Source organism: Vulpes lagopus, chromosome 10, assembly GCF_018345385.1.
Source record: "Vulpes lagopus strain Blue_001 chromosome 10, ASM1834538v1, whole genome shotgun sequence".
NCBI lineage: Eukaryota > Metazoa > Chordata > Mammalia > Carnivora > Canidae > Vulpes > Vulpes lagopus.
In genome coordinates this window covers 68,864,751-68,892,048 of record NC_054833.1, presented here as the reverse complement: position 1 = coordinate 68,892,048, position 27,298 = coordinate 68,864,751, and the positions used below count along the sequence as shown (strand labels likewise).

General features: G+C 46.6%; 1 protein-coding gene across 3 annotated transcripts in view; it reads right to left on the bottom strand.

The window, feature by feature from the left end:
* Positions 1-670: 670 nt before the first annotated feature.
* TNFRSF13B (TNF receptor superfamily member 13B) overlaps positions 671-27,298 on the bottom strand; it is a 33,988-nt gene continuing 7,360 nt past the window's right edge. Inside the window, exons 1-6 of one of the 3 annotated variants that reach the window (XM_041770070.1) lie at positions 15,744-15,823; positions 15,330-15,467; positions 11,570-11,809; positions 2,276-2,452; positions 1,540-1,806; positions 671-1,400 (exon numbers count right to left, since the gene is read on the bottom strand). In XM_041770070.1, the coding sequence (XP_041626004.1) occupies positions 1,553-1,806; positions 2,276-2,452; positions 11,570-11,809; positions 15,330-15,450 (792 nt within the window). In that variant the 5' untranslated portion in view covers positions 15,451-15,467; positions 15,744-15,823 and the 3' untranslated portion in view covers positions 671-1,400; positions 1,540-1,552. Of the gene's footprint in view, positions 1,401-1,539; positions 1,807-2,275; positions 2,453-11,569; positions 11,810-15,329; positions 15,697-15,743; positions 15,824-27,298 lie in introns of those variants that run through there. The other 2 variants (XM_041770069.1, XM_041770072.1) reach the window with 2 other exon arrangements.

Here is a 27,298-nt window from a genome sequence, read left to right as displayed (position 1 = left end):
GGCTGAATGATGTTGTCATCATCCCCGCCCCCCCCCCCCCCCCCAGTTCATGTGTTGAAGCCCTAACCCTCAGTTCCCCAGAATGTGACCTTATTTGGACATAGAATCTTTACAGAGGTGATCAAGTTAAATGAGGGGTGGGGGTGGGCCCTAATCCCATATGACTGGTGTCCTTGTACAAAGGATAGAATTTGACTCCAGACACAGAGAGGAAGATGCAGGCCAAGCACAGTGGCCCTGAACAGATGGTTCCCTTGCGGCCCTCAGAAGGAAGCGGCTCCTGCTGGCACCTTGATTCCAATTGGCACACCTGGAGAAGTGGGGGACAGAGACTTGCCTTTAGTCCACCCAGTGTGTGCTACTTTGTTACAGCCGCCTCAGGAAGCCGAGACAGCCTGTTAGCCCTTGGAGGGTGGACAGATGGAGCATCAGGCACCCTGTCTACACCTCCCAAAGTGTGTTATGTGAACCTCTGGTGCACGTAGCTGTGCAAGGTAATGTTGGGTGGCATAGGATGAATCATTTTAATTTACATAATTGTGTATTTCTCTCACTGTGTAAATGCTTCTAAGAATCATTATGCATTTTCAGTGCCACTGAAATACAGATTTCAATGCTACTACAAATAGAAAATATAGGTAACATCGAAAATGTGTGGATGCTCAGATATTCTTAGTGTTATCACTCATAAAATTCAGCATGAGGTTAAAGTAGGGCTAGAAGAAAAGGGGAGTTAATATAAAGAATATTAAGCCATGAGACGTGCAGGTTGGTAGCTAGGTGAGGCCAAAGGTGCGTGCAAATGAGAAGGCTCCTGGGGAGGGGCGCAGGCAAAGAGCCTCGGGCTCTCAGAGCAGCTTGGCGCCCTGGGCTCAGCCTGCACCTTCCTGTCCACCCCTAGCCCACTACACACACACACACACACACACACAGATGCACACACACACGTTGCACCATGCTTCACCATGCCTAAGGAAGCAGAGTGGGGACTTTGTTTTAGAAAAGAAATGCAGGTGTGCCCAGCCCTCCTGTAGGAGGCACACTGGCTTCGCTCCATCCTTTGGCTTCCCCTCTTAAATGAAAGCGCACAGCAGAGTCCCGTGTGTGCCCGCTGCCTCCCACCGGCACCGGTCACCGAGCTCGGCGGGTCCTGAGCCTGGTGGGGACGGCCAACTCGCAGGTCTTCGGAAACCAGGCGGCTGCGCTGCGGTGGAGCCTTGAGCCCAGGGAGGCGAGCGGGAGAGGTGGGACCTCCAGAGTCACCGCAGGGGAGACACGACCGAAAGCAGGGATAGGGAGGAGTGGGCAGCCCGAGAAGGTTTTATTTCTAAGGAAGGGCTCCTGGGGGCTGAGTCCGGCAGGCAAGGATGACTTCACTGCAGGTATGCAGGGGTGGTGACCTGCAGTGGACACGTGGAATAAAGACGGTGACCGACCTGTTCCCTGCCTCCCTCCGCATCTCTCTTCCCTCCCCCTGTCTCAACCCTCCCCCTCCCTCCCCCCCTCCCCCCTCCCCCCCCAGCCGTCCCCCAGGCTCACCCTGCCCGCGTCGTCAGGCAGCGGGGCCTCCCTCCTGGGCGGGGGCGCACAGGACCTCGAGGCCGCGGTCCGGGGCGCGCGCGCAGGGCCGAGCGGGGGCGCTGAGGCCGAGGAGCCCGCGCCGCCCCGAGGGCGCCGTGTCGGGGGTCCCGGGCGCGCCCGCGCTCTCCTGGGTGGGCTGCCTGCGCTCCGGGAAGCAGAAGCTGCACGTCTCCACCGGCTCTGGCGGCGACGCGCCCGTGGCGCTTCCCGCTTCCATCCAGTGATCTGCGGGAAGGGCGGAGGGCGATGGCGTTGGCTTGGCCCCCACCCGTCCTCCAGCGCCCTGCCCCAGGGGACCCGCGGCCAGTTGGCGGGCTTCCCGCGGTCAGCACACTGCCGGCTCGCCCACTCCCCCGCGCCAGCTGCCTTTCTGCTGGGAAGGAACAGGTTTCGCCCCTTGGCCGACCCCCCCTAGGCCCCCCGGGGGGACCACCTCCTCCAGGTTTCAGCCCCGGAAGCCCTGTGCGGGGGCCAAGCCCGCGGCCGGCAGCCCACACCCACCCTTCCTCAGGTCTTGATGTCGAACTGATCTCACCGAGACAGAAAAAGTACTGCAGGGATGTGCCCCAGGCCTTGGTCAGGAAGGGCTGGCAAAATGCTGTCCATTTGGAAGCAGGGCCAGTGCCAGGACAGAAGGCCGAGCAGCAGATTGTCCCACAGGCCCCGGGAGTCTGAGGGCCCGATCTGTGCTCACCCTTGGAGGACTTGGCCTGGGTCCGGCATGGTGCTGGGGAGGGCTGGCAAGAGAATTGGTCCCCTCTCCTCTTGAGGAAGCAGGCCACCGCCAGGATGAAGCAGCAGATGATGGCACAGAGGCAGAGCCCCAGAGTGCTGTAGACCAGGGCCAACTGTTCAGTGCTCAGCTTCAGCCCTGAGGGGTGCCACAAAGCTCCCGTGAGGCACGAGATTGGAGCCCCCTGAGGGGCTCTCCACCACCCAGGGCCCTTCTCTGAAGTGTCCCCGCAGGCTAGCAGCCCCTTGTCCCGCAATCTTTCTTTTCCCTCATTGAGCCCAAGCAACCCACATGGCCGTCCCATCCACCTGCCCCCTTGGAGGGCGAAGCCCTCAGCCCCAGCATGTTGTCCACCTGTCTGGCTCCTGGAGAAGTTAATTCCCGGCCTCACTCAGGCTTGCCTGGTGTGGACCCTTCTCTAGACTCTGGAGACAATCAGCCCCCTCTACCCCAGGCTGGTAGCAACTTCTAAGAGCTCAGAGCTGGACACCTCTGGAGCTGGCTCTGTGTGCCATCTGCTCTTTCCCATAGGACCTAGATCGGGCCAGTATCAGTGGTGGATGGGTAAGTGAAGAGACAATAGTCCTGGGCAGATGACTCTGCCCTAACCTGGGCCTTCCTCCAAGAGGTGGCCTTCCTGGGGAAGCAGACTTCGAGAGTGGGACAGGTCCAGTTGCTAATGAATCTGGGATAGCAAACCAGGAGGTCCCAGGAGAACTGGGGTGCTGGTCACCCTACTTCTCAGGGCCTTGAGCCTCTGGTTTGGATGCCGGAGGAAGACTCAGCTCTGAACCAAAGCCCTCCCCTTGAAATTTTTCCTGGCCCCTGGAATCAGGGCACCCCCTGGGCCCCAGATGGAAGGACAAATGGGCCAGAGTCAATACATGTATGTAATACACTAATGATGTGGATGACCCCCTGAGCCCTTACTAGGTGCAGGCCCTCTGGGGAGTGGCCCCCGTGATTCCCCTGCTCCTGGGAAGAAGGATTGATGACTCCACCTTTGGGTATTGAGATAGAACTCATATGCATCAAATTCTTCATTCTAAAGTGAGCAACTCAGTGGGTTTTAGTATATTCACGAGGTTCAGTAACCGTCACCACCATCTGATTGGGAGATGTTTCCATTACCCATGAACTCACTAGTAGTCACTCTGAATGTCCCTTGCCCCAGCCCCTGACAGCCCCTAATCTACTGTCTCTATGATATCTATTCTGGGCATTTCATATGAATGGAATCATACAAGTTGTGTCCTTCTACGTCTGGCTGCTTTTGCTGAGCACGTTTTCAAGGCTGATCCACACTGTTGTGTGTGGCAGGACTGTACTCCTTCCTATGGCTGAATCATGCTCCATTGTATGGTCATAACATGTTTAGCCGTTCATCTGCCGATGGACGTGTGGGTTGTTGCCATGTTTTGCTGTTGTGAATAGTGCTGCTGTGAACATTTGCGTGCAAGTTTTCATGCAGACACATGTTTTTAGTTTTCTTGGGCTATACCTAGGAGTGGAATCTCTGGGTCAGATGGTAATTCTCTGTTTAAGTTTTTGGGGAATGTCCAGCAGTGGCTGCACCATTTTACATCCCATTTTGCAGGTGACAAAACCGATTCAGAGTCACACTGTTCCTGGTCACAGATGCCACTGGGAGTAGGTCTGGTCTGATGGGCTCTAGGCCAGTGTTCTGGGCTGGCCACACAGAGGCAACGAGAAGGACACCACTCCCTACACATGTGCCTCAGAATCCCGAGTTTTATAAAGTGACAGAACTGGCAGGTGCCACCCCGACATTTACAGAGGGAGAACAGGGGCTCTGGGCAGTGCTGTCCTTTGTGCCCCTTGCCCAGAGCTCAGGAAGGCCATGGGGCGGGGGGAAGCAAAGGACCCCCAGCAGGGCACACCCACTATACTCGGGTGCTACAGATCTGGAGACCAAGGCCCTCAGAGGAAAAAGGAAGCAGGGAAGGGTCATAGGGCAGAGGGCAGAGCCGGGAAACCGTTCGCATTTCCCAACTTCCAGGTCTTTCTGTCTGTCTACTGCTCCTACTCGCCTCTGACACAAAATGACAACATCAGATCGCTGAATCCATAGGAGAGAGGCCAGCAGCCTTCATTCACGTCACAGGTGGAATGCCCGGCCGCCAGATTGCTGGGTACAAATGAACTGCCACGTAGATTCAAGGAGAGTCTAAACAGCTGCATAGTTCAGATGTTCTCAGCACGAATTCTAACACCCAAACCTGGCAGCAAGTATTCCCAGATGGTCCCCAAAGAACCGCCTCCCCATACGTAGCCTCCCTTCAAAATGGCTGGGCTGGGCCTCCCTGCAGCCAGTGGGAGGCAGCAGCGCCCTCTGTGCCCGTCCTGGTCTGAGCCCCCGAAGGCCTGGCAGCCCTGGCTTCTGCCCAGGGAGAGGTCACGTGGGGAGGAGCGTGGCCCGGTCAGCCCAGCCTCCCACTTGGAGCCAAGCCTCCAAGTGACTCCATCCTCCCACCACCTGCCTGCGGCTGCACACAGACCCCAAGTGGACACCAGACCTGCCCAGCTGAGCCCAGGAACCCACAGAACCCTGCAAGATAATGAAGGGGTTATTTGTAGGCCACTAAGTTTTTGGTGGCTTTTGGAGGCTGCAGTAGACAAACAGCATGGCGATTGTGCTCCTGAGGGAGTGAGGGGCTAGTCCCCACTGCTCTTCACCCCTCTGCCAGAAGCAGCGATCTGCGGCTTCCCGCGGACCTGCTGGTGACTTGTCCCTAGTACATGCTTCAGAGCCCCCGAACGAGGAAGGGAAGCACAGGTTAAAAGTACAGGTGTCCCATCTATCTCATAAGAGCACCTCGTTTGGTGGTAGTGGTAGGGGGAGAAGTTTGAGGGCCATTTGGCACCATCTACCAACATGGGGAACACCCTTTCCCGATTCCCGTGGATTCCCCAACTTCACTTCCAGGGCCACATCCCGCCCACACAGACACAGGGTTTGCTGGAGCTTTGTTCAGAGCAGCAGCCTGGGTCATCCTAAAATGGCCCAATCCCCAAGAGGTATGCAGCAAAAGCAGGAGGTGAGCACTTTGGATACCAGCAGCGGTGTGAACCACATAAGAAGCTGAAGATGTGCCCTAGATGAGGAAATGTGGGAAGGTAGGTCCTATGCCCAGTATAGAGCCTGACATGGGGCTCAATCTCACAGCCCTGAGATGAAGACCTGAACTGAGACCAAGAGTCGGACACTCAACCAACAGCCTCCTAGGCGCCCCTCTTCCTTTTCTTTTCTAAATGATTTGTATGTGTGTCATCTATTCAAAACAGAGAAAGGACTCAAAGCTGCTCTGGTCTCCCACATGTCCAAAGGGCCGTGTAAAGGCCGACCAGAAGGCCAAGGAAGTCATAGAGTCCCAGCAGCTGGAGGTTCCATGAACGGGAGAGCCGTCCCCTGCTTCTTTCTGTACCACCTGAATGGGGCCTGGCCCTGCGTCTGGCAGCTGGGAGCACCAAGACGCTCCTGGGGTGGAGGGGGTGTGTGTGCCCTTCTCTGCCCTCCTATGTTCAATCACGAAGGTCTCTTGGGTCACGACCTCAGAAGTTGCCTTCTCTTGGCCCTCAGTGCCCTAACCCCCGCAGGGCAGAGAGGCCTTGCCCCGTCCTTCCCTCTCTGCTGACCCCGGGAGCAAAGGGACACAGTCAAAGTTATCGTGGGGGCAGCCCCGGCGGCCCAGCGGTTTAGCACCGCCTGCAGCCCAGGGCGTGATCCTGGAGACCCTGGATCGGGTCCCACATCAGGCTCCCTGAATGGTGCCTGCTTCTCCCTCTGCCTGTGTCTCTGCCTCTCTCTCTTTCTGTGTGTCTCTATGAATTAAAAAAAAAAAAAAAAAAAAAAAAAAAAAGCAAAGTTATCGTGGGTAAAAGGGATGCATTCTCTGTTCTGGTCCCGAAATCCAGTCCTGAGGACACAGCCCCTGGAGGTGCAGGTCCCGAGAACCACCTGCAGAGGGCACCACACACAGCTTCTGGCCCCCAGAGCCAAGCTGGCCCTCACGCTGGGGCAGTTTATTTCCAAGCGGGTTTTTGTTTTTGTTTTGTTTTGTTTTGTTTTACTGCCTTCTAAGCCTTCTCACATCTAAAAATAGAATTTCCCCAGACTGCTGCGGTCCCTGGCTCCGGCCAGGTGGTCAATGTTATGGCTCTTCACGTAGGGGCAGAGCAAAGCGGCCTCTGTGGACCGGGGCCCAGGTGACACGGCCTCAGATGGATGGAGCCGAGGGCCCTGCAGCCACAACTGCTTGAGTTGAATGTGGCTTTGGACACTGCCCTCAGCTTCCTCAGCCCTCAATTTTCTCTGTAAAATGGGGAATGGGATTCCTGCCAGCATTGCTTGGCATCTGCAAGGTGGTGCAAATAAATGTATACGAGGCAGGTAGGCCTGGGGGGCTGATGCTGCTGCTCGTCCCCAAGTGTCCCCACTCCTCCACTGCTCAGCCAAGGGGGGTTGTCTGTAGGAAGGAGGGAGGCTTGGTCCCTCCTTCCAGCTCCCTCCCCACAACCCTGGTTCCTTCCATCCCCCCAAAGAGATGCCCCCTCAGAACCTGCAACTGTGACCTTATTTGGAAAGAAGAAAGTTTGTGTAATTAAGTTGACCTCAAGAAGAGGTCATCTGGATACGGGTGGGCCCTAAATTCAGTGACAGGCGCCCCTATAAGAGGAGAAAGGACGGTCGCGCAGTGAGGCCCCATGAGGACCATGAGGACAGAGGCAGGTACTGCGGGGAGGCTGCCTCAGGGCGCCAGCAGCGGGAAGGGGCAAGGAAAGAGCCTCCCCTGGAGCCTGGGAGGGAGCACAGCCCTGCCGGCCTTCCAGCCTCCAGAACAGCGAGAGAGGACATGTGTGCCCCTGTTTCAGAGCAGCCACAGGACACTAACGCAGCCAGCCCAGGAAGGGACCCACATTGTGCTCTTCCCACCCAACCAGGTCTGTGCCCCCAGATCAGAGCCATGGAGGCCTCCAGAGAGCCCCTGGAGGTCGGTGCGGTTATCATCGTTGCAGGTGGGGACTGTGGTGGTCCAGAAGCTTCTCCAGGTCACCCAGGGAGGTGGGCTGGAATCCAGGTGCTGGCAGGCTGGCATAGCGCCCTGCTGCCAACACGCCCAGAGCACTTAACCTGGACCCCGGGGGCCCGTGGGGGCTCCGTGGACGTGGATGAGAAAAACACGTCGTTAACCCCACCGATGGCCCCTGAGATTTAGCCTTTGCTTCCGCTGCACATGGAGGCTGCAGCCCCACGTGGTATGAGCAGGAGTGTGGCTTTGTCCATTGCGGAACCCGGGGTATCTCTGCACCCCACGCCGTGGCTTCAGCAGCCTGCGCCGCCTCTGAGCTTAGCCGTGGTCTGGACCTGCTGTCCGCATCCAGCCCGCCGCTCCGCCTGGCCATCGGCCACGTTGCTGGAGGCGCACAGATTCGTTCTGATTTGTGCAACACTGCGGTAATATTTTGATTTAATGTGTGATTTCATTTAGTATTTCGAGATGCTATCGTGAATAGTGTCTCGACATCATTGGCGTCCCTGTAACCCTATGCGCTTTGTTTGATGCGCTTTAAAATGCTTCGCAGCCTGGCTCCCCGTGCCGAGTCGTCCCAGAGCCCGAGCGGCTTGCCGTGCTCAACGCCTCCACCCCTGTCGGGACCTGAGGGCCCTTCTGTCGCCCCCCAGCCTGGGCCATTGCACCGCCCCTCGAGGACGATCCAGGCCCTTGTCAACAGCCCAAACAGCCTCTCGGGGTCCCTTCTGCCTTCACCAGCGTCCACCCTCCAGGGGCCCCGGGGGATCTCCCTGCAGCCTAGTCCCCACCCTCTGGGACCGTGGCTGCCCTGCCTCCAGGAACGTGGCAGTGTCCCCAGCCTGGCAAATAGGACTCTCTGTCATCGAGCGTCTGATCCTCCCCCAGGGCCCTAGGTGCTCCTCCGTTCCTTCCACCCCTGAGCCCGGTGCCCACCTGCCTTTCCCTAGAAGCCGGGCAGCCCCTGGCCGGCACGTCTGCTCAGGGAGAGGGGACATTCCCTCCACCTTGGTGAGCCCTCCGAGAGTATCCCTAAGCTAGCAGCAGGACCCCGTATGTTGATGTTCCGAGCTCCCCACTCTGCACCACACCGGACCAGCTGACAGGAAAATCGAGGGGCTCCCGCCCTCAGTGCCAGTGGCAGATGCCAACCCTGCATGTCCCCCTGCACAAGGGAACTGTCACCTGGCCACCCCTGCCCACAATGAAACCCCAGGCAGGGCTCCTTCATCATGCCAGCGGTCTGGCTTGCTCCTTTGAATGCCTCACTATGTGGACCGCGAGACTTCTATACCCTCTTGGCCAGTGGGTGGTATCATCAATCTCAACATCCAAAGCAGCCACACTTTTGGATGGGGGTCCCTCCTGCCTCTGTGGTCCCTCCCACCAGGCTGGGAGCCTCTGATGCAGAGATGCAGTGTCATTCTCCTCGGATTTCCCTTCTAGCAGAGATCCTCTTCACGGCACAGCAACTTTACTACTGAGCATCTGTACAGCATTGCTGTTCCCTCTGCCTGGAATACTCTCCCTCCACTTTGTCTCTTAAACACACGTTTTTCTTTTTAAATGAGCAGTTGCCATGTGCTTGGTGGGCACTCATTGATCCTGATGACCGTTCTCTTGTAATCTTCACAATGACTCCGTGAAGATGTATGACCTCATTCTCACAGAACCAAGGCTCAGAGAGGTTAAGGAACTTGCTCAAAGCCCCACAGTTGGTGAGGGATGCAACGGGTCTGGCTCCATGGCCTCCAGCATCGCTCTAGTCCGCCTTGAAAGCCCCTCCTCAGGGAAGACTGCTTGCCTTGCCCCCATAGCACCCCTGGCGGGTGACGTTGCCACGATGCATGGAGATGAATTCATTGTTCCCTGAGTCTTGTCTATTGTCTGTCTCTCCCATTGGACTGTGACTTCTATGGGGTTAGGGACAGGATCTGCCTTGCTTTTGCCAACTCACCCATGCACAGCAAAGCTTCACAGCGATGTGTCAAACGAAGGAATGATGATCTGGAAAGACTGCACAAGAGATGTAGAGAAGGCTGGAGGTGGGGCCTGGCAGGGATGGGGACTTAGCAGGGGGATGGCAGGCTTGGGGGAGCTCCCAGAGAGATGGGATCACATTGGCTCCACTGCTGGCTGCAGCCAGAGGCAGCCTGGCCACATGGCATCCTCCAGTCCATGCTCTCAGACAGGTGCACACCTGGCCTTCCCAGTGTGTGGCCCTGCTACTTCCTGCTCATCATCCCCCAAGCCCAGCTCCAGCCCCACCAACACACCCACATGTCAGAGGAGACCAGAACGGACCCAAACCTCAGGCCTCCGGTCATTAAGGCCACAGCAAGACGGTCATTAAGCCACCGAGTCCCTGCGAGGGCATGTGGTCTCCTCGGCTCTGCCATGGTATGAATGGGACAGCTAACGCTGCAGGCTCGGGCATGACCTGTCATGTTGACCCCACTGGCTCCCCACCATGCTCTCACACACCCTCATCCGCACATCCTGAGGAATCTATCCCTGGAGCCAAGATGAGGCTCCCAGATTCTACCCAGTGCCCTCCAGGGATGAGGCTTGGCGGGGAGTCACAAACAAGAATAGCTAATCATGTCCCATGGGTGGCAGGTGACGCTCAGGAAGTGACAGTCCCATGAATGCCACTTTGGGAGTTTTGATCTTGCAAAGTGGATACACTTTGGCACCCATAGACCTGGCCTGAATCCCAGCTCAGCATTGCTCATGCACTCATTGTACGACTCTCAGAAATCACTCTGAATTTTGAGGCTCAGTTTCTCGATCTGCAAAATGGGCAGAATTGATCTGAAGGGGACCTTAATGCATCAAAGATGGGAAAGTTCTAGGTTTTTGGCTGGAAGAATCCAAAGACATCGCCAAGTGTAGGTTGGACATACAGGTCACCAGATGCTGGAGGAGCAGGTCTGCCCCCACCCCCAGCCCTACTTCCTGATTCTGTACATCACTCCCTCTTGTATTCATGCCCTTCTGCATGTTAATCTGCAGTTCTCAGGAGAGAGAGGCTGTGCTAGATTAAAATCAGCCACAAACTCACCATGGCTACAAGTTCTCTATATCTCCTCCCACCAAAAGGTAGCCTCTGTTTTCCCACCCTTGAATCTTATTGGCTTTGTGATTCAGCAGTGAGGATGTAGTGCATGTCCCCAGCCTAGTGACAGCAAGCTTTGTGTTTCTACCTCTTACACTTCTGCCATCATGAGAGGGACATGCCTTGTCAGTCTGCTGGTCCCAGGAATAAGATAAGAGACACATGGTGCAGAGCCACCTCTAGCTGAGCCAGCTGAACCCAGCTGACCCCAGCCCAAACCCAGACACATGAGAATTATAAGCCACTGATTTTTGGGACTGTTTGTTACACAGCAACCACCTACTGACAAGAGAACAGAAAGGAGTAAAAGACCACAGTCTAACCAAGTAGAATTTGGGGATGGGCAACCTCCATTATCAGGGCACATGATACCTGCCCTCCCTTTGGTATCTTGGTACTAGGATCTGGAGCCATGGAAATGAAGTGAAGAAAGTCACAACAGAGGAAAGAAACCAGTCATAACTCCAGGAGCTTCGGGCTTCTTGTCTCTCCACTGATAGACCGAGAGCAGTGTAACTAAGTCAAGTGTTTATTGATCTACATGGCATTCCTGTCCCATCCTTTCTGACACCACAGAGCAGGGTAGGTAAGCTAAGAGGTGTTTTCTGGGAAGATAATTAGACACTTTCAATGCTCCACACTTAGTAGATGTCCAGTTCAAGGGACCCTTCTCATTACGTCCCAAGTGGCCAATCCCCACTATCAATCATTTTGTAATACTTCTTTCCTTCTCATTCTTAGGAAGTCCCCATTGTCTTTAAATGGAATCAGAGATCTTGCTCACGAGGTTAGCTCTGCTGGTTATTTTCAGATCTGTGTTTTCAGAACTCATTTAGCCTCTGTTATAAGCTCTCAATGATCAGACCTTTTTTTCTTCCTGCTTCCTTTGGGCCCACAGACGTCTAGATATTTTGCTTAAAATTTTTTTCTATCCTGAAATGACCCTCCCCTGCCTTCTGGCCATTTGCCTGGACTCTGGACTTCCTGCTTTGCAGACCATTGTTATTTATGCCTGGCACTCGGCATTCCACCCGCTGGGATCCTCAGACACTATGCCGGCCAACCCGGGGCTGGGGAGGAGCTTACCTGCCTCCGAGCCTCTGTGCTCTGTTCCCTGGTACCTTCCCAAGTTGTCTGACCTGGTTTCAGCTTCCCCAGCTCGCTGTCTCCTGAGCTCTGGTGGGAGGTTCACGTGGCTCCTGAACTTGTTCTCACAGAAATATGTGCATTGCTTGGGGTGACGTCCGCAGATGGAGGCACAGCTGATGCAGTTCCTCAGGAGCTGGTCATAGTAGCTGCCTTCCTCCTTGCGGCAACTGAGTGACTCTAGGAGACAAAAATGAGTGATGCTATTGGGGAAGACCTGCAGGCCCTGTGAAGTTGGCCTTCAAGGGCATCACAGTTTACAAAAATTATGATTCAATTCCCCAAAAGCAATTCCAGAGTAGTGCAACTCCTTTCCCAATATGTAAATGGAAGGCTATACATTGTCCTCTAAGTTCTATTTTAGCTGCAATGTATACATTTTTTTAAAAAAAGATATTATTTATTTATTCATGAGACACACAGAGAGAGGCAGAGACACAGGCAGAGGGAGAATTAGGCTCCATGCAGGGAGCCCGATGTGGGACTCGATCCCTGGACCCTGGGATCACACCCTGAGTCAAAGGCAGATGCTCAACCATTGGCCCACCCAGGCATCTCTGCAGTATATAATTTGACACGTAGTATTTTTCCTGTATCTACTTTCAATGTTTTCAGTTTTCATTATTACTTTGTCTCCGAACTATGGATTACTTGAAAGTGCATTTCTTAGTTTCTAAGCATATAAGAATTTTCCAGTTATCTTTCAAAATTGAAATCTAGGTTATTACATTAAGTTCTTCATTTTCATTAAGTTCTTCATTGCACTTTTCAAACTTCATAAAAGAGAAACATATTTCTTATTAACATAAGGATTGGAGGAGGAAGCTAGAAACCACCTCGGCAGGTTGAGGGAGGAGGCTGGAAAGAAAATGGGAAAGCTCAAATTAATAGTGTTTCTTCTGTATTTTTTAAGCCTTTTTATTGATTTATTTGAAGAAGAGAGCAATATCAAGCGCAGGTGGAAGGGGCAGAGAGAGAGGGAGAAGCAGAGGTGCCTTGCTGAACAGGGAGCCCATGCAGGACTCAATCCCAGGACCCGGGGATCACAACCTAAGCTGAAGGCAGATGCTTTACTGACTGAGGTACCCGGGCACTCATGTTTCTTCTGTCTTAATGAATGAGAATTATAAGAACCTAAACAACCATCAGTGCCAAAATGCAGAAGCCAAGCAAACTAAAGAAATCAATCACGCTTGCTTTAAAAGAGCAATTTTGAGTGCAAAACAGAAATCTATACTTTCACAGGGCAGGTTTCCTTTATCTCTTTTTTTTAAAGATATATTTATTTATTTATGATAGACAGAGGGAGAGAGAGAGAGAGAGAGAGAGAGAGAGAGAGAGAGAGAGGCAGAGACACAGGCAGAGGGAGAAGCAGGCTCCATGCCAGGAGCCCGACGTGGGACTCGATCACGGGACTCCAGGATCACGCCCCCGGCCAAAAGGCAGGCGCTAAACCGCTGAGCCACCCAGGGATCCCCTCCCTTATCTTTAAGCTAAGATTCTATTTATTTTTATTTTTTTTTTTCTCATTTTTTTTTTAATTTTTTTTTTTTAATTTTATTTATTTATGATAGTCATACAGAGAGAAAGAGAGAGAGGCAGAGACACAGGCAGAGGGAGAAGCAGGCTCCATGCGCCGGGAGCCTGATGTGGGATTCGATCCCGGGTCTCCAGGATCGCGCCCTGGGCCAAAGGCAGGCGCTAAACCGCTGAGCCACCCAGGGATCCCCTCCCTTATCTTTAAGCTAAGATTCTATTTATAATGAAAATGTGACTCACACAGGAGATTTTAAGGGCACATTTCAGAGGTAGTGAAAGATAGCGGGTAAGAACACAGGCTTCAAGGCCAATCAGATTTGAGAGCATCCTTAGTCTACCACTTGCAGGTTGTAGAGTTTCCATGCCTCAGTTTCCTCATTTCCAAGACAGAGGTAATAATGATATTGACTTCTTAAAGTTGCCATGAGGATTTGAGGTTCCTGGCATAATGCCTGATGCATAATAAATAAATGCTGGGTTAATGGAAAGTTTAAGTAAAATATTCATTTGTGCCTTTTTGCAACACAAACACACCAACTCTTACGTCTTTGAAAGAGTAAAGGAAAAGACCAGGAAGATGGTGAAACTGGGACCTGAGGGAAGACTCAGATGGGATCAGTGACCTCTTCTTGCCCTGGCTCTGCCCGGGGATTCCACTAAGCCAGAAGTGCCACTCATGAGACGGAGTTAACAGGATGGCAGTGGTGTTCCTAGGGTTTTATGTATGACCTCCTCCCCTCCTCAGGCCCCCATTGTGGCTGTTGCAGGTGGTGTCTGAGCTCCCTAGACCCACCAACTCTCGCTACCCAACCTCAAAAACTTCCCTTCTGGGCCTTGGCACTCCCTACTGTGTTTTTCTACGTTCATGCCTTCATCCACATGGGTCCTCCTTCCAGAGTATCCTCCCCCCCACCTCCCACCATCTGACTGCCACATCTACAAACTCTTAACAATTTATCTCAGGTGGCATTTACTCCAAGAACACTTCCCTGTTCCCTAACCCATTAGCCATAGGTGGTCTCTCCCAATTGTAGCATTTTATGGCACTTTATCCTTCTCTTTTGAAATTTATTTATTTCTTCCATTAGACGATGACTCCCTTGAAGGATCATGTCAGTTTCCCATTTTCAAGGGGCTGGAGAGTTCCATGAATATTTGTGGAGTGATACAACAAGTATTCCACTTCATTAATGGATAGTGGTTCGGAGTCACGGTTTTGAAGTCAGAGAGTCCTGGTTTAAATCCACTGTTACGCTGTGTGAGCTTGGGTAAGTCACTCAGCCTCTCTGAGCTCCACTCAATCAGTATTGATGAATCACTCACTATGTGTCAGGCATTGTGCAAGATTCAAATAAGGAAAGGAACTTGCGGTCCAAAGGGTCAAGACAGACATGAAACAAATGCACACAAAAGAACATTACGCAAATCATGGGAAATTCCATCAAGGAAAAGAATAAGTTATGAAAAAATAACAGTAGACAAAATATCTTTTTCAAGACAATCAGAGAAAATTGGATATAGCCTGAATACAGAGGGTGTTAAGGAATTATTGTTGGGGATGATAAGAGATAAAGCTTGTATTTTGAAGGCTCTTATGTGTTAAAGATTCATGGTCTAGTGTTTACAGGTAAAATTATATGAATTCTTGGATTTACTTTACAATATACAAGCAAAAAAATGGTTGGGGAATAAAACAGCAGATTTTTAAAGCTGATGATGGGCAGAAAGGGATTTATTATGCTATCCTTTCTGCAATAATTCCTATAATAAAAAATTTCAAAAGAAAGTCAGAACAGAGGAAAACAAAGGAGGGCCTCACTTCTATTGGACAGGTAGGTAAGACTTTTGACATTTGGCCTCAGACCTGAAGGTTGAGTAAGAGGGAGCTGAGGGAAGAATAACAGGGAAATGCATTCCAAGCATAGGGTACAACATGTGCAAAGGCCCTGAGGCAGAAAAAAAAACCCCACAGCATGTTCAAGAAACTGCAAGGAGACTAGTGTAGCCAGAGCAGAAAGATTGAGGGGTAAAGAGGTGCCATGTTCTACATCTCCTTCTACCATCTCCTTGATGGTAGCCACCCAGCACAATAGGGCCTGGGGGACCTCTAGAGGGAAGGAAGGGGTGATCCAGCCCATGGGGCTCAGGCCCCAGAACTCACTGCAGAATGCTGCACAGGTGCGAGGAATCTGATGGCTGCAGATGGGTTTGCAAGAGAGGCACATGTTCAGCAGGGGATCCCAGTACTGTTCTTCAGGGCAGGGCTCCATGGCCATCCCCATCCGCGGGCCCTGTGGAGCTGAGAGGCAGGGAGCATGAGGGCAGCTGGCACCCTGCTACGGGTCAGAACACAGATAGCCTCTCCCACTCACATTCTACTTTGTCTCAGCAAGCAGAGGAGGAACCAGACAAAGCTAGCTTCCAACCCCAGCTGCATCTGCTGGGGGCCTGGGGCAGCCACCTCACTCCCTCGAGCCTCAGTTTCCGTATTTGTGAAATGGCTGTTCGAGGCTCCCTTTCTCAGATTACCTGTGCCCTGCTCAGCCCTGTTCTTTGGTTCTTTCTACCACAGTACCTTTGCATAAAGTGCTCTTCTTCCCTGCCCTTCTGCTGGCTATTTTCTCCTGATCCTTTAGATCACTGTTTCAATTTCATTTCCTCAGAAAAGCCTGATTCTCTTTCCCAGATTAAGACACACCACTTCTTCTGTGCAGTGATGTGTCCTTCACTTGTCACCACTTTCACTTCACTTTTATAACTGTGACTATTGGATGCTGTCTCCCCCATTAACTGTGAGCATCATGCAGGCAAGGACTCTAATTTTTTTGTTCACTGCTGGGTCCTCAGAACCTAGATAGTGCCCAGGACATAGTAGGTGCTCATTAAGTGAAGAAAAAGAAAAGCATATCTAGCTAGTGGCTAGCGTACAGCAAGAATTCAATAAATGTCCTTTTCTTCCATATTTTCTTTTTTACTGAAGTACGAGACACACTCAATGATATGTGTAAAGTGCACAAATCTGAAGTATGCAGCTTGATGTATTTTTCCATATGTATACACTTGTGTCACTACAGCCCACATCAAGGTATAAGGTATAGATATTTCTTGCACCCTGAAGATTCCCTTGGGTCTCCTCCATATCCAATACTTTCAGAGGTAACTTGTACTCTGATTTTTATCACTGTTGGTTGTTACTATTGCCCATTCTTGAACCTTTGTGTCCTGTTTTGTTGGTGCCACAAGATATCTGAGACACATCTCAGTTGAGGCTCCATCAGTCATTTGTTTCATATGCTAAGTCTTCCTTTATATGAATGCATCACTTTTTCTATAATTTTCTGCCTGATTTCATGATACTTGCTTCACCAAAAATGTTTCCTTTTTTTTTTTTAAAGTTTAACTTCATGTGACGGGAGTTTTTAATTTTTCAATTTTTAAAAAGTATTTTATTTATTTATTTATTCATGAGAGACACAGAGAGAGATTGAGAGGCACAGACACAGGCAGAGGGAGAAGCAGGCTCCATACAGGGAGCCCAACGTGGGACTAGATCCTGGGTCTCTAAGATCACACCCTGGGCTGAAGTCGGCGCTAAACCGCTGAGCCACCCAGGCTGCCCAGTTTTTCAATATTTTAATGGATTTATTTATTTATTTGAGAGAGAGAGCAAGTGAGCAAGAGAACACAAGTGGGGGAGAGGGAGAAGCAGGCCCCCCGCTGATCAGGGAGGACAAAGAGCTGGATATCAGGACCCTGAGATTGTACCCTGAGCTGAAGGCAGATGCTTAATTGACTAAGCCACCCAGGCATCCCCCCAAATGTCTCCTTTTAAACATTTTGCAAGGTGCTTGCTTACTCTTCATTGAAAGTAAGCTGAGAGAAGACCAGTGGATCCTGGTTTAATGTAGCAGCTTAAACACATGGACTTATCTTTCTTCCCTCCTGAAACCCTACTAAAAGGAGAAGAAAAGATACCTGTCCTCAAAGAGAAAGAGAATAGAAAAAAGTTACTGCAGCAGGGGACAGGTGTGAGCAATACTTTGGAATATGGAAGGCATGTGACCTGGGATGACTGACTTTGGTTAAAGGTCTCAGGGATAAGGAAGCTGATTTGAGCCACAGAACTCCAGGAAGTCTCTGGAATTGGAGGTACCAAGTATCAATGACAGTGGGGAATGGCAAGGCAAAACAATGGAAGAAAGACTGGTTGGAAATTTATACAAAGAGGGCCTGACCCCAGGTAAATCCCATCCCAAGCATGTAATGGCCTCTGGGCAACTCAAGCAAAAGATTGGGGGTCTTCTGAGACACAGCTGACAGTAGCTATAAGGTCCACTCTCCCCAAAACACAACCTGAGGAGTGCTGTGGCCAGGTTTTTAAGAATGTCTCCTTCCCCATCCTGCAGCCAGCAGGAAATCAGTAGATTCTGAGAAAACTGATCCAAAGGAAGAGGCCTAAAGGCACTGACTGGGAGATTCTCTCAAGAAAATGATCAAGTTTGCTCCTTGACCATCTGAGAGCAAAGCTTCTTTATTAACAGCCCTGTTTGTTTACCCAGAACTTCCAATCAGCTCTTTCTGCCTCAATCTGAGTTGGGAATCAAGAGCCATCTGATCTGAAAGAGAACTCAAACAAAGCAAGCAAAAAGAACATACTGGGAGCCAAGAGAGACAATAGGGAGAGAAAAGACATGAAAATTATGGAATTATTTCAAGAGGTCCACAGGTTGACTAATGGGAATTCTAGAGAAAACAGATTTCAAAGACATAGCTTCCAGATTAAAAGAGCCAGTCAGATGTCTGATATAATAAAATCTCACAAGCCATGACCCATTATCATAGAATTTAGAGGAACCAGAGATTAAGAGCAGATTCTAAAATCTTTTTTGACAATAAGCCGGTTATCCACAGAGTTTTGTGAGGACATCAATGGACATCTCAAATCAAAACTGGGATGTGAGAGCAATGTCCAGGAAGATGGTAGAGTAGAAGCCCTAGTAATCTGCTTTTCCACCTAACAGCTATCAAGCTGGCAGCAACCATCTTGAAGTAACTGTTTTGGAACTCTGAACTTATCCAGGAAAGAGCTGGATGAAGAGACTGGTGAATTTTTGAAATTTTGGTGTATTTCAGCCTATTTCATGGTGGTGGCTACCGTTCCTCACGTATGCAGTGGCGGGGGGCGGGGAGGGGGCAGAGTTGCTCATATTGCTGGTCCCCTAGATGGGCAATAAGGACCTTGTTCTACAAATATTGAGATTGTAGATTCTCACTGCTGTTTGCTGCTTTTTAGATCAGTGAGGGGCTAGCACACAGGTTGGTGGCCATTGTTTCAACTGCCAACAGCTGAAGTGACTTCCAGGGGACTTAAAGGGGCAGCACTCTCCTCCACTCTTGGGAGCCAGACATTTAAGGAAGTCTTTTTCAGGTCACTGGCTGAGTGCAGAGATAAAGGAACAGAAACTTCAGTGAACACACAGAATAAATACCTACTTTGCAAAAATGGTTTGGAAAAGCCACACATGGACTGCAGCAACCAACAAGCAAGATACAGAAATCCCTGAGGAATGGGAAAATTAGAATTACTACAATGTGATGCTCAAAATGTTCAGTTCTCAAAAACCTTACAAAATATATTTTAAAAAAACAGAAAAATATGTATCACACATTCACAGAAAAAAAGAATTTGACAGAAATTATCCATGAGAGAGTCTAGACATTGGAAACATTAGTCAAAAATGTTAAATTAACTGTCTTAAATATGTTCCATGAGCTAAAGAAAATCATGGACAAAGAACTAAAGGAAATCAGAAAAACAGAGCATGAATGATGTATAAGAATATGAATAAAGAGATAGAGGTTGTAGAAAAAAAAAAGAAACCAAAACTTGGAAGAACGTAGGTAAATGGATAAATAAACTATAGTACATCCAAACAGCGGAATTTACTCATCACTAAAAAGAAATGAGTTATCAGCCATGAAAACACATGGAAGAATCTTATTTTTTTTTTCATGGAAGAATCTTAAATGCATATTAGTAGCTAAAAGAAGCCAAGCCAAAAAGGCTACTGTGTGATTCTAGCTATATGATATTCTAGAAAAGGCAGACCTACAGAAACAGTAGAAAGATGAGTGATTGTCAGGGGTTTGGGGTGGGAGAGATAAAGGAGGAGTACAGGGGACTTTATATAGCACTGAAAGTATTCTGTTTGATACTACCATGGTGGATACATATACTTATTTGTGAAATACTATAGAATACACAATACTAAAAGTAAACGTTAGTACAAACTTATGGACTTTGTGTGATAATGATGCATTACTGTAGATTCATCAGTGGTAACAAATGTACCACTTTAGTACAGGATGTTGATAGTATAGGAGGCTGTCCATGTTTGGAGGTATGAGGTATAAATTCTCTGTATTTCCCACTCAATTTTTCTGTGAACCCAAAACTGCTCTAAAAAAAATAGTCTATTCAGAAATAGAAACAAACACAAATTCTGGAATTGTAAAGTCCAATAACTGAAAGGAAAAAAAAAACTTACTAAAGGGGTTCAATGGCAGATTTGAGAAGGCAGAAGAAAGGATCAGTGAACCTGAAGATGAAACAATTGAATTATGTTATCGGAGATGCAGAAATTTTTAAAAATGGGATCTCTGGGTGGCTCAGCGGTTTAGCGCCTGCATTTGGCCCAGGGCATGATCCTGGAGTCCCGAGATGGAGTCCCACATCCGGCTCCCGGCATGGAGACTGCTTCTCCCTCTGCCTTTGTCTCTGCCTCTCTCTGTCTATCGTGAATAAATAAATCAATAAATAAATCTTTTAAGAAAAGAAATTTTTAAAAATGAGGAAAAGTGAACAGAACCTAAGGAACTTGTGGGGCCCCATCAAACATGCCACCATAAATGTAGAGAGAGTGAGAGAGAGGGAATAAACAATATTTGAAGAAATAATGGCTGAGAATTTTTCAAATCTTAGGAAAGACATGAATGTATACATTCCAAAATCTCAGTGAACTCTCAAAGTCTCTAAATTCAAAGAGCCCACACTGAGACACGTTGTAATCAAAACGTGGTAACCCAAAGACAGAGAGAAAATTGTAAAACCTACAACAGAGCGCAACTTGTCACACACAGGTGATCTTCAATTAAATTAATAGCTACTTACTCCTCAGAAACCATGAGACCAGGTGGCAGTGGGATGATATATTTAAACTCCTGAAAGGAAAAATTTGCCAACCAAGAAGTATATATCCAGCAAACTATCCTTCAAGAATGAAGGAGAAATTAAGATATTTCCATATAAACAGAAGCTGAGGGAGTTCATTACCAGTCCATTTCCTGCCCTACAAGGAATGTGAAAGGGAGTCTTTTTTGCTGAAATGAAAATATCCTAGACATAAACACAGTCATAGGTATAGATAAGGGATATTGGTAAAGGTAACTACATAGGTAAATATAAAAGCCAGTATTATTGTATTTTTTGTGTGGTTTGTAACTCCTCTGTTTTTTTTTTTTCTATATGACTTAATGGACCAATGCATAAAACAATGACTATAAACCTATGTTAATGGGTTTAAAATGTATAAAGAGGCAATCTCTGACAATAGCAATATAAATGAGAGGGGACAAAGATATAGAAAGAGAGTGTATATTATTGAAACTAAGTTAGTCTTCAAATTAAGTTGTAATAGGTTTAAGATGTTAATTGTAATCCCCAAGATAAGCACTAAGAAAGTAACTTTTAAAAATACAAAAGAGGAAATAAAAGTGAATTAAATGTTACACTACAGGTAATCAACTATATATAAAAAAGGGGAGTAAAGGAGGAATTAAGGAACAAAAAACCTATAAGACATACAGAAAACAGATAACCGACAGAAGTAAATCCTTTTTTATCAATAATTGTATCAGAGTAAATGGACTAGGGCACCTGGATAGCATCTGCCTTCAGCTTGGGTCATGATCCTGGAGTGCTGGGATTGAGCCCCACATTGGACTTCCTGCTCAGCGGGAAGCCTGCTTCTCCTTCTCTCTCTGCCCCTCCTCCTGCTTATGCTCTCTCTCTTGTCCATTCTCTCAAATAAATAAATAAAAATCTCAAAAAAAGTAAATGGACTAAATTCTCCTATTAAAAGGGAGAAGTTGCAGATTGTATTAAAAAAATCCATCTATCTGCTGTCTACAAGAGACTTTCTTTAGATAAAAAAAAAAAAAAAGAGATTGTAAGTAAAAACAATTAACAAGTATATTCCATGGAAATAATAGCCAAAACAGAGCTGAGGTGGTTATATTATTGCCAGACAAGATAGTCCTTAAATCAAAAGAGGTTATAAGAAACACAGGACAAAATATATCAATAAAAAGTTTGATACAGCAAGAAGATTATAAACATACATGCACCTAACAACAGAGCCCCAAAATATGTGAAACAGAAACTGACAGAATTGAAGAGAGAAATAGATAGTTCTACAATAATATTGGGATATGTCAATATCCCATTTTCAGTAATGGAAGAACTAGGCAAAAGATCAATAAGGAATTTGAGGACATAAACAACACTATAAATCAATTACAAATAGCAAATCTATAACTAGTGACATATAACAGACATATGCAGGACACTATACTCCACAACAGCAGAATAAACATTTTTCTCAACTGTGCATGGAACATTCTCTATGATACACCATATATTAGATCATAGGGGATCCTGGGTGTCTCAATCAATTAGGTGTTCAACTCTTGGTATTGGCTCAGGTCATGCTCTCTGGGTCATTAGATCAAGTACGAGTGAGGCTCCACACCGAGTGTGGGGCTTGCTTAAGATTCTCTCTCTCTGCCCCCCACTCTCATTTTCTCTTTCTCTTAAAAAAAAGACCATAAATTAGATTACAGAACAAATTTTAATAGGTTTTTAAAAACTGAAATCATTCGAAGTATCTTTTCTGCTCAGAATGGAATGAAACTAAAAATCAATAACAGAAGGAAAACTAGTAAGTTCACAGATATGTGGAAATTGAACAACCTTCTCTTAACCAACTGCTGTATCAAAGCAGAAATCATAAGGAAAATTAGAAAAATATTGAGATAAGTTAAAATGAAAACCACAACTTACCAAAAGTTATGGTGTACAGCAAAAGAAATGCTAAGGGGGAAACTTATAGCTGTAAATGTATACACTAAAAAAGAAGAAATTCTCAAATCATAACCTAACTGTACACCATGAGGAAATGAAGAGTGAACTAAATCCAAAGACGGTAGAGGGAAAGAAATAATAAAGATTACAGTAGAGAAAAATAAAATAGAGAACAGAAAAATTGTACTGGAGAAAAATTAACAAAACCAAAAGTTGGTTCTTTGAATAGATTAACAAACTGACAAACCTTTAGCCAGATTGACTAAGAAAAAAAGGACTCAAATCACTAAAGTCATAAATGAAAGTGAGACATGAAAAGATGCTCAACATCACTTATCATCAGGGAAATGCAAATCAAAAATGCAATGAAATATCACCTTACACCTGTCAGAATGGCTAAAATAAAAAATACAAGAAACAGCAAGTGTTGGTGAGGATGTGGAGAAAAAGGAATCCTCTTGCACTGTTGGTGAGAATGCAAATTGGTGCAGCCACTGTGGAAAACAATGTGGAGGTTCCTCAAAAAATTGAAAATATAATTACCTTCCAATCCAGGAATTGCCCTACTGGATATTTACAAAACAAAACCCACGGAGCACCTGGGTAGCTCAGTGGTTAGGGGTCTGCCTTCGGCTCAGGTCCTTTGGCTCAGGGTCCTGGGATGGAGTCCCCCACTGGGCTCCCTGCAGAGAGCCTGCTTCTTGCTCTGCCTATGTATCTGCCTCTCTCTGTGTGTCTCTCATGAATAAATAAATAAAATCTTTTTTAAAAATACAAAAACATGGGCAGCCTACGTGGCTCAGAGGTTTGGCGCCGCCTTCAGCCCAGGGCCTGATCCTGGAGACCCAGGATCGAGTCCCACGTCAGGCTCCATGCATGGAACCTGCTTCTCCCTCTGCCGGTGTCTCTGCCTTTCTCTCTCTCTCTCTCATAAATAAATAAAATCTTTAATAAATAAATAAATTAATTAATTAAAAAATACAAAAACACTAATGCAAAGGGATAAATGCACCCCTGTGTTTCTTGCAGTATTATTTACAAGGGCCAAACTATGGAACCCAAGTGTCCATGGATAGACAAATGGATATGTGGTATATATCTACAATTCAATATTCCTCAGCCATAGAAAAGAATGAAATCTTTCCATTTGCAAAGACATGGATGGAGCTAGACAGTATTCTGCTATGTGAAATAAGAGAGTCAGAGAAAGACAAATACCATATGATTTCACACATGTGGAATTTAAGAAACAAAATAAATGAACAAAAGGGAAAAAAAGAAAGAGACACTGACAACCCAAGAAACAGACTTAACTAGGGAGAACAAACTGATGGTTACCAGAGGGGAGATGGGTGTGTGGAATGAGTGAATTAGGTGATGGAGATGAAAGAGTATACTTATCATGATGAAAATAAAGTGGGGGAAAATGAGATTAAAAAAAGGAAAGCAGGGACATTACTACAGATTTTACAGATTATGAGAATACTATGAATAATCATACCACAACAAAGTGGGATTTTTTTTCCCAGAATGCAATAATGGTTGAATACATGAAAATCAATCAGTGTAATACACTATATTAAAAGAATGAAAAGAAAAACTATATGCTCATCTCAACCGATGCAGATAAATTATTTGACAAAATTCAACACCTTCCCATGATTAAACAAATAAAACAGTAAAGTAGGAATAGAAGAGAATTTCCTCAATATGATAAAAGCCATATATGAAAAACACAGGTGACATCCTACTGAATGGTAAAAGACTGAAAGCTTTTCTCCTAAGATCAGCAACAAGACAAGAATGCCTACATTTACTGCATCAATTGAACATAGTACTGAAAATTCTAGCCAGAGCAATCAGATAAGAAAAAGAAATAAGGTATCCAAATTGGAAAGAAGAAAGTAAAATTATTTCTGTTCACAGATGACATGATCTTATATGTAAAGCCCCTAAAAGTTACACACACACACACACACACACACACACACACACACAGCTGTTGGTGTTAATATTACGTTGAAGGATACAAAATCAACATACAAAAAAATATATTTGCAGCAAACAATCCTAAAAGGGAATTAAGAAAATAATTCCAGGGATCCCTGGGTGGCGCAGCGGTTTGGCGCCTGCCTTTGGCCCAGGGCGCGATCCTGGAGACCCGGGATCGAATCCCACGTCAGGCTCCCGGTGCATGGAGCCTGCTTCTCCTTCTGCCTGTATCTCTGCCTCTCTCTCTCTCTGTGTGACTATCATAAATAAATAAAAAATTAAAAAAAAATAATTCCATTCACAAAGGCATAAAAAAAAAGAATAAAATGCTTAAGAATAAATTTTACCAGGGTAGTAAAAAAGTACACCCTGAAAAACTATAAAACATTGCTGAAATTAAGGAAGACCTAAGTAAAGGACATCCTGTGTTCATGGACTGGAAGGCTTGTTAATATGGCAATACTACCCAAAATGATCTACATATTCAATGTGATCCTTAACAAAATTCCAATAACTTCTTTGTACAAATACAAAAATTCATCCTAAAACTTCATATGGAATTTCAAAGGACCCTAAATAGGCCAAAATAACATTGAAGAATAAGAACAGTTGGAGGACTAACACTTCCTGATTTCAAGACTTCCTACAAAGCTAAAGTAAACAGTTAAACAATGTGATACTGAATTAAAGACGGTCATACAGACCAGAGGAATGGAATAGAATGCAGAAATAAACTCTCACATAAACAGTCAATTGATTTTCAACAGTCAAATATTTTCCCAAAATATTTCAATGGGGGAAAGGACAGTCTTCAATAAATGGTGCTGAGAAAACCACATGCAAAAGAGTGAAGTTGAACCCTTACCTTATAATATATACAAACATTAATTTAACATGCGTCAAAGACCTTAAGGCTAAAACTATAAAACTTTTGGAAGAAAACACGGGAAAATCTTCATGTATTGAATCTGGCAATGACACTTTTGATACAACTCTTAGATAAACTGGATTTCATCACAATTTAAAACTTCTGTGCATCAAGAGAGTGAAAAAACAGCTCACAGAATGGGAGCAAATATTTGCAAATCATATTTCTGATAAAGGATTAATATACTGAGACTCAAGAACCAAAACCAAAACAAGTCAAGTCAAAACTAAACAAAAGACTTGAATTGGCATTTCCCCCAATGACTTATAAGCATATAAAAATATTCAATATCATTAGTCATTAGAGAAATTCAAATCAAAACTACAATGAGATACCACTTCATGCTCATTAGAATGGCTCTTATCAAAAAAGGGGAAAATAACAACTGTTGGCAAGAATGTGGAGAAATTGGAGCCCACGTGTATTGATTGTGAGAATGCAAAATGCTTCAATCCCTATAAAAAACAATTGATAATTCCTCAAAAAGTTAAATTTAGAACTACTATTTGACCCAGCAATTCCACTCCTAGGAAGATATCCAAAGGAACTGAAAGCAGCAACTCAAACAGATACTTGCATACCAACGTTCACAGCAGCATTATTCACAAAAGCTACAAGGTGGAAAACCCACATGTCCATCTCTAGATGAAAGGAAAAGTTAAAAGTGCTATCTACATTGGAATATTATTCGGGGGATCCCTGGGTGGCGCAGCGGTTTGGCGCCTGCCTTTGGCCCAGGGCGCGATCCTGGAGACCCGGGATCGAATCCCACATCGGGCTCCCGGGCATGGAGCCTGCTTCTCCCTCTGCCTGTGTCTCTGCCTCTCTCTCTCTCTCTGTCTATCATGAATAAATAAATAAAACCTTTAAAAAAAAAAAGGAATATTATTCGGTTATGAAAGTGAGTGAAGTACTGACATGTGCAGCAACATAGATGAACTTTCCAGACATTATACTAAGGGAAATAAACCAGCTACAAAGAGACAAACATAGTATGATTTCACTTACATGAGGTACCTAGAATAGGCAAGTTCATAGAGGCAGAAAGTAGACTAGAGGTTATCTGGGGTTGGGGGGAGGGGAAACTGAGACAATGAAAAATTTTAGGTATAGATAGTGGTGAAGGTTGCAAAACATTATGTGTGTATTTAACGCCACTGACTTGTGCACTTAAAAATACTAAAGAAGGAAGAGGATAGTGGAACAGTGCTCCAAATTTATGATAGAAATGTTTTCAGTCTAGAACACTACATGTTATTAATCAAGTGTGGGATTGAATAGAGATGTTATGAGAGGAGGAGCACCTGAGTGGCTCAGTTGGTTAAGCATCTGCCATTTGCTCAGGTCATGATCCCAGGGCCCTGGGGCTGAGCCCCAGGATCCCTGTTCAGTGGGGAGTCTGCTTCTCCCTCTCAACCTGCCCCTCTCCTGCTCATGCTCTCTCACTCTCTCTCAAAAAAAATATTTTTTAAAAAATGTTATGAGAAATAAAAAAGTCTGAAAACTTTTATCTTCTATCCATGCACCATTTCTTTTCTTTCTAATGGAGGATATGCTCCATCAAATGTAGGGAGTATGCAAAATAATGGGGAGTCAGGGAGAAAGACAGGCTCCATCTCAGCAAAGAGGTGAATGTAGAAATTCTCAGAGTGATGATGAATGAAGTCTCTGGGGACAGCTGCCCATGAGCCTAGAGGGAATCCTATCCCAGGTAAAATAAAAGAAAACAGGGAAGAAAGGTCTCCAATGGAAACATTGAAACAATAGACAAGTGAGTATGTCTGGCCAACTGACAGGCTGGGTTGGTCATGGAGCTGAGGATAAATTACTGATACATGCAGAGAAAACTGAGGCACTATCAACTCCAGGGAAATCATAGTACCTGTATGACTCAGCTGTGAACGAAATCCACATCATCATAAATGTGTGAGCAACTGTTAATAAATAACTCAAAGACTTTGTATTATGTCCAGCATCAAGTAGTTTACTCATTTCTGTGAGCGGAGATAGTCCACTGTCAGTGAACAATGGCAATACCAGGACTTATAAGAGAGAAAGGAGAAAAGGA